The 7,932-nt window shown below is 35.8% G+C and overlaps 1 protein-coding gene across 1 annotated transcript; it reads right to left on the bottom strand.

Annotated features, from left to right (window-relative positions):
• Positions 1 to 1,064: 1,064 nt before the first annotated feature.
• polr3glb (RNA polymerase III subunit GL b) lies at positions 1,065 to 5,073 on the bottom strand. The gene is made up of 8 exons (XM_037783464.1): positions 4,887 to 5,073; positions 3,140 to 3,395; positions 2,909 to 3,038; positions 2,691 to 2,759; positions 2,510 to 2,560; positions 2,284 to 2,378; positions 1,992 to 2,117; positions 1,065 to 1,334 (listed from the first exon to the last, which is right to left on the bottom strand). The coding sequence occupies exons 2-8, from the start codon at positions 3,257 to 3,259 to the stop codon at positions 1,248 to 1,250; spliced, it is 678 nt and encodes a 225-aa protein (XP_037639392.1). The 5' UTR covers positions 3,260 to 3,395; positions 4,887 to 5,073; the 3' UTR covers positions 1,065 to 1,247.
• Positions 5,074 to 7,932: the final 2,859 nt, after the last annotated feature.

The raw sequence follows: 7,932 nt of genomic DNA, 5'->3' as shown, positions 1-7,932 counted from the left end.
CCATTAATTAATTGATAAAATGTGACATAAATTGATATTCCTGTTTTAAGTGGATTCTTTATTTATTTATATATTTATTTTTATTATTTCTTAAATTTATTTATTTTTGCATTTATTTATTTATGCATTTAGTTTTTATTTATTTTATATTTATTTTTAAATGTGTGAATTTATTTATGTATTTCTGCATTTATTTATTTAGTTCAATATAAATATGGAGTATGAATAAGCAAATTAAAACAAATATCAATTTAAGTCACATTCTATCAATTAATTAATGGCTACATTTATTTTCAATATTATTTTTGCTACATTTAATGAAATATTTATTTATTGAGTAATTTATTTAATTATTAATTTATTTTTGTTATTAAACTCTGCAGCTGAATATTATTAACCAGATAATTGACCAAAGTCCAGTCATATTTTATACTGAAATATATGTAATATGTCACTATGTATTATGTTTATATTGATCGATTTATTGAGAACTTTTGTAAATGATTTGACTCTGAATATGTTATCACGTTAAAACATATATTAATAAAATAACGTAATGAACACGTCTTTAACTCTTCATGTAGCTGCAGTTTATTTTACAACAAACAAACAGAAACTTTTTTACAGATTAAACAGATAAAACTTCGATAGAAAATCTTAAAAAACGTTTCAACAAACTCAGTTTCTACAGAAATATTTAAAACTTCGGACGGATAAATCCTGAAGAATCGCCTCCATCGTCTCATTCACTCTCATTCATTCATTCATTCATTCACTCGTTCATTCATTCATTCACTCACTCACTCATTCATTCACTCACTCGTTTATTCATTCACTCACTCACTCGTTCATTCATTCACTCATTCATTCCCTCACTCACTCGTTCATTCACTCACTCAATCACTCACTCGTTTATTCACTCACTCACTCACTCACTCACTCGTTCATTCACTCACTCACTCATTCATTCATTCATTCATTCATTCATTCATTCATTCACTCATTCATTCTTTCATTCATTCACTCACTCGTTTATTCATTCACTCACTCGTTCACTCACTCACTCACTCACTCACTCACTCACTCACTCACTCACTCACTCACTCACTCACTCACTCACTCACTCACTCACTCACTCACTCACTCACTCACTCACTCACTCGTTCATTCATTCATTCACTGGTTTATAAAAACTGTTGCTGGACGTTTTGTTTCTTTCCGCTGTAAAAAGTGATAAAATGAGTGTTTCAGTAAATAGCCTCGTCCATATTCTCGTCACTGTCTCCTCCGAACTCCTCTCCGTTATCAAAGTAGGACATGACGTAATCCGTCTCCTGCAGACAGGAAACAGGGAACCATTAATCCCACACACACTTAGATTACATATGAATAAACTCTCTTATTACATATTAATAACCTCTGGTTAAGGTGGACGTACGAATTGATTCAGACTTGTTAAGGCGGAAGTATGAGTTGATTCAGACTTGTTAAGGAGGACGTACAAGTTGATTCAGACTCGTTAAGGCGGACGTATGAGTTGATTCAGACTTGTTAAGGTGGACGTACGAGTTGATTCAGACTTGTTAAGGCGGACGTACGAGTTGACTCAAACTTGTTACGGTGGACATCTGATTTGACTCAGACTTGTTAAGGCAAACGTACGAGTTGATTCAGACTATTAAGGTGGACATCTGATTTGACTCAGACCTGTTAAGGTGGGCATCCGAGTTGATTCAGACTTGTTAAGGCGGACGTACAAGTTGATTCAGACTTGTTAAGGTGGACATCTGAGTTGATTCAGACTTGTTAAGGCGGACGTACAAGTTGATTCAGACTTGTTAAGGTGGACATCTGATTTGACTCAGACTTGTTAAGGCGGACGTACAAGTTGACTCAAACTTGTTACGGTGGACATCTGAGTTGATTCAGACTTGTTAAGGCGGACGTACGAGTTGATTCAGACTTGTTGATTCATAATAAAAATGTCTCACCTCCTCAAACTCTTCCTCGTCGTACTCCTCCTCTCCCTCGGCCTCCTCTTCCTCCTGTTTCTTCTTCTTCTCCTCTCCCTCCTCTTCCTCCTCCGAGCTCTGCTGCTCCTCCTTCTTCTGCAGAGTCTGACAGGAAACAGTTTAAGGTGGAAATGTTTGTTTAAGGTGAAAATATATGACTTGATCCAAAGTTTTTTCACCTTTAACTGAGAGATTAAAAGATCATTAGACTGATTGATTGACTGATTGATTGATTGAAGGAGGGGGGTCAGCAGGTGTCGGTGTGTCTCACCTCCAGTTTGAGCAGTACTTCCTCTTTCTCTTTCACCTTTTTCTTCTTCTGCCCCGACTGAAGTTTGTCAGAGCGACTGACTGCTGCTGAGACACCTGACAGACACAGAGCAGGACATCAATACAGAGTACTGCGAGTACTCATGTGTACTCAGAGTACTGAGTGTACTGTGTGTACTTTGAGTACCGAGTGTACTGTGTGTACTCAGAGTACTGCATGTACTCACCTTCTCTGGCAGGCTTCTTTACTCTGAGTTCTTTTGGAAATCTTTTCCAGTCTGAAACAACAACAAAGTTTCTCAGGATATAAAGTATATTTTATAAAATATATATACATATATATATACTGTATATATAAGTTATTGATAAGAGAGACAGATATTATGATTATTGATAAGAGGGTCTGACCTGGAGTCCATTCCGTCAGTCCGTCCGTCTGCTCGCTGCTGTGATATTTATCAGAGTATCTCTCCACATCTGGACAGGAAACACACAGGCAGAAGACCTTCACAATAAAACCAACAGTCGGTTTGATCAGCTGATCCAGGACCTGCTCTGTGTGTGTGTGTGTGTGTGTGTGTGTGTGTGTAGGAGGGGGGGGGGGGGGGGGGGGGGTGACCTCTGACCTCTGTGTGCAGCAGCTGGTTGGATGAAGCAGGGTAAACTCTTCATGGCTCCTCTGAACTCCTGTTTGAGAGCTAACAGATACTCCGCCTCCTCTCCACCCGTCAGTGGGAGGGGCTTCTGCTCCATCACCTGGACACACACACACACAGAGTCAACTACAAGTCCCAGAGTGCAATGCTGTCAGTGTGTGTGTGTGTGTCTCAGTGTGTGTCTCAGTGTGTGTGTCTCACAGGATACAGAGGTGTAGGTTGTTGGATGGATGGAGGTAAACTGTCTCCTCTGTTGATGCCGACCGCCTCCACGCTGAAACTCATCATCCTCCGACCCCGCCCACTACCTCGACCCGCCATCACCACACTGGACCAGACCGGACCGGACCAGACCACACTAGACCAGACCAGACTGGACCAGACCGGACCGGGCTGGACCAGGTCTCGTCAGACTGGGTCAAGTGGATCAGCAGCTGTTTGGAGGTGAATCTGGATCCTGACAGAACAAACGAAGAACAGAATAAAATTACTTGAAACCTGACCTCACTGTATAAAATGACCTGTGGTGACCTCTAGGATAATCACAGCCTCATGAAACTTTACAGCCAGAAGCTAGAGACCTATAGCATTCAGTGGATGGATGGCGTTCCTAGCTAGATTGACAATAAGGGTTTTTTTGAGCAGTTTACACAACAGAAGTGCTCGCCATCCAATCGCCAAAACATGCAATTCTTGCAGAAATCTCCAAATGTCAAAGGTTTTGAAACCAAATCACAGCATGGCTTTTTCTATGGTGTTCCTCAAGGTCTTGGTGTCTTAATGTGGTATTTTGGAGGGATATAGATCATTTTTATCAATCCTCCAGTGGTAAAAAAGGGTTAAATTTAGCACCAAATCTGTGTAACAAATGGTATCAACCCAAAAAATTGCTGCAACAATTTATGAGACATAATAGAGCATGGAGATGCCCATCATATACTTCTATTATAATGTTCTATTAATATACCTGGGCAGCCCACCCCAGTAAAGTCTCTGTGTGGGAAACACTGATCAGACTGACACTGTCGGGACGTAACGTTACCAACTAACTTCAACCTTAACTTTAACTGACAGCTCAAACCAGTTTTTCCAAACAATTTCTGAAAAAAGTCTGAAAAATGTAAAAAAGTCAGAAAAAAGTTAAAAAAACAAAAAACAAAAAGGAAGAAGAAATTTTTCAACAAAAAGTCAGAAAAAAGTAAAATTTATAAACAAATCCGAAAAATTTAAAATAATAATAATAAAAAAAGTTTAAAACAGTCTGAAAATAATAGTTCGAAAAATGTCAAAAAAAAAAAAAAAAGCTAAAAATGTTAAAAAGGAAAAACATTAAATAAATAAAAAAGTCAGAAAACTGTCAAAAAGAATAAAATACATAATCCGAAAAATGTCAAAAAAAAATCTGTTCAACTGACTGCGGGTGATGGAGCTGATCATGTGACCTGTATATGACATACATACTTGTCACTGTAAATATAAATATAAATCCCTCTCAGAGTACATACAGTATAGAAACATCTCCACATGTACATACTGTACATAATAATCATCCAGTCCATGTACTGTATATCCGTCCAGTATTCCTTTCTTTGCACTGTTTGTATTGTTTACAACTCCTGAACCCTTGACTTGTATATAGACATTTTATTTGTATTATTGTATTCTTTTATTCTGTTATTTCTATTATGTGTGAATACATTGAACGAGCTGTATAAAAACAAGAGTCAAATTCCCTGTCGGTTTATTTACTTTATTACTGCAGGAATAAACCTGATTCTGGTTCTGGTTAATAATTAATAATAAACTAGTTACCAGCTGGCGACCACCGTCTGTCTGGTAACCAGGTAACAGTGTCTGGTAACCAGGTAACAGTGTCTGGTAACCAGGTAACAGTGTCTACAGAGGTTTCTGTAGAGCCAGCTAACGCAGAGAAAGTCTGGAAACCAACCTGCAGTCTTTACGTTTGGGTAATTAAACCTTCTTCTTCCTTAAACAGCGGATCATCCTGTAGACGATTCAACATCTTTGTTTACATCCAGCGCACCGCCATCATCTTCTTCCTCCTCTTCTCCTCTTCCTCCTCCTTCTTCTTCTTCTTCTGCTGCTACTGCTGCTGCTGCTGGCTCAAAGCCGCTCCGCCTCCTGCTGTCCGGAGTTAGTTACAGGGGGTGGACAAAATAACCAGAACACTCCAGCAGCCTCCAATTTATATTATGTGGAATAAAATAAAATAAAATAATATGAAATAAAAAATAAAATAAAATAAATAAATAAAATAAAATAAAATAAAATAAAATAAAATAAAATAAAATAAAATAAAATAAAATAAAAATAAAAAAATAAATATAATAATACATAATATAATATTAAATAATGTTATATATTAATATATGGAAGCATAATCTGATTTGGTCCACTGTAGTATAACATGATATAATATATTGTATTATATTTTTTATATAATAATATATAGTAGTATAATGTCATGTAGCCTACTGTAGTATAACATAATATAATATAATATAATGTAATATAATATAATATAATATATAATATATATAATATAATATAATGTAATGTAATATAATATAATATAATATAATATGATATAATATAATATAATATAATATAATAAAATATAATATAATATAATATAATAATATATAATATAATATAACCTTATAATAATATAATATATGATATATAATATAATAATATATAGTAGCGTAATGTGATGTGAAGCTTCCTGTTTACTGTTCCTGTTTATATTTGTGGAAAATATTCAATTTTCATCCTTTATTTCTTTAAATCCTTCCTTCCTCCTCTCTTTCCTTCCTTGCTTCCTTTATTTCTTTGAATCCTTTCCTTCCTTCCTCTCTTTCTTTCCTTCCTTGCTTCCTTTATTTCTTTAAATCTTTCCTTCCTTCATTCTTCTCTTTCTTTCCTTGCTTCCTTTCTGTCCTCTATGTTTCCATCATCTCTTCTTCTTCTTCTCTGATCATTATAATCCAGAAGCTCCTCATCCGTGACCCCCCCCCCCATCCCCCCCTTCACCTGACCTCAGGGTCAATGCCCCACCCTCTCTGACCCCCCTCCCAGAGGCCCCACCCCCGCTGTCCGTCCCTGTGGGGTCAGTTTGAATCAGGTCTTCAGGACTTCAGCATCAGATCCTCGTCAGTCCTCCAGGATCTAATATTCTACATTTATACTATATATACAATATACTCTACAGAGAGCTGGACGAGGACTAAACACAAGAAGAAGAAGAAGAGATTTTATTTAGATGTTGGTGTCGCAGCAGCTGATGTTTCTGTTTCTGATGATTTGGATTTAAACTGAACAAACATGAAGATGAAGATGATGCTGCTGATGCTGCTGCTGGGACTCTGCTGCTGCTGCTGCTCAGGTCTGATACACTTTTATTCTCTGTATCCATAAAAATATATATACATCCATTATGTTTTTTTTATTTATTTATTTATTTATTTATAGGGAATAAACAGAAACGAGCAGGAAGTTGAGATTACAGAATATTTCAGATCTCTGCAGGTTTGAATGAAGCATCAGCTCTGTGTGTAAAGTTACACATTATAATAACAATAATAATAATAATAATAATAATAGTAATAATAATAATATGTTGGTTATTGTTTGACAAAAAAAAGACAAAAGACAAAAACATACAAACTAGATTTATTATATTTATGTGTCAGAGTTTCTCATCTGTGTTCCCTGCAGACAAATGTTGCACTAATATAATATATCATAGGCATATATATTTGATATATATATATATAAATCATATATAATGATACGTTATATATGTTATATCTGTATATATTATATAAGGAAGAACAGGAGAACATTAATGTCAGTAAAAACATCATTATATGATATATTTACAATGAAATTGATTATTACTGTTAATAAATAATATGACCTTTTGGTAATATTCTTATGTATGTTTGAATGTTTTTCTTTCTCTGTGGTTGTTTATTTGTTGTAATCTGGATGTTTTATGAGTTTTCGTTGTGAGAACAGACGTCACTCTGAATATTCATCAGATCAGCCTCATTTTCATACAGACGCTCGCTGTGTGTGTGTGTGTGTGTGTGTGTGTGTGTGTGTTTTGCTCTTGAACTTGAGAAGCCACTTCACAGTGTTTGTGTGTGTCCTCTAACATGTCAATCTCTCGTATCCTTGTGAGGACTGTCAGAGTTTTAATTAAATAATGTATTATTATTATTATTATTATTATTATTATTATTATTATTAATAATAATAATAATAATAAAGTGTTTCACATGAAAGAATCGAAATATTTACAGTTAAGTTGAATTAAAATGAAGTGTGTTAACCCTTTAAGTTTCAGTCTGTGAGTCCTCACAAGTATAGAGAAGCTTCACTTCCTTCAAGTCCCTATTTAACAAACTGAACTTTGACAGTCTGGATGCTAGCAGTGAGCTAATCTGTTAGCAGCAACATTACCCAGAGTTCCCTGCTGTTTGTTCTTCTCTGAAAACAAGAGAAACACGATTTATTGAATCAAGTTTGTTCCTGATTCTCCGGCAGACGTCTTCTTCTGTGGTTTTCAACATGTTGTCAGATGAGCTCCCTACCGTCATCAATCAAGTTAATATGAACTGTAATTTATTATTATTAGTGATAAATAATCAGCTGAATGTGTGAAGACGTCTCCAGGACGACACTAGATCCTGGTCCGGTTTGTGTGTCGTTAATATGAATTTATTATTATTATTAGTGATTAATAATCAGCTGCTGTTTTAACAGGAAGTGACTCAGCAGCTTCTTAATTGGCTCTAATTAGACAATTAACACCAGCAGAGAGACATCTGTCCTGCTGTGTGTGTGTGTGTGTGTGTGGGGGGGGGGGGTGTCATGTCTGAGCCTTCATCATCATCGTCATCGTCATGTGTGTGTTTGTGTGTGTGTGTGCTACTTCATCAGAAACACACAATGATTGTGATGAACGA

Source organism: Sebastes umbrosus, chromosome 11, assembly GCF_015220745.1.
Source record: "Sebastes umbrosus isolate fSebUmb1 chromosome 11, fSebUmb1.pri, whole genome shotgun sequence".
NCBI lineage: Eukaryota > Metazoa > Chordata > Actinopteri > Perciformes > Sebastidae > Sebastes > Sebastes umbrosus.
Note: the sequence above shows the minus strand (reverse complement) of the source record. Positions and strands in the feature narration are given on the sequence as shown.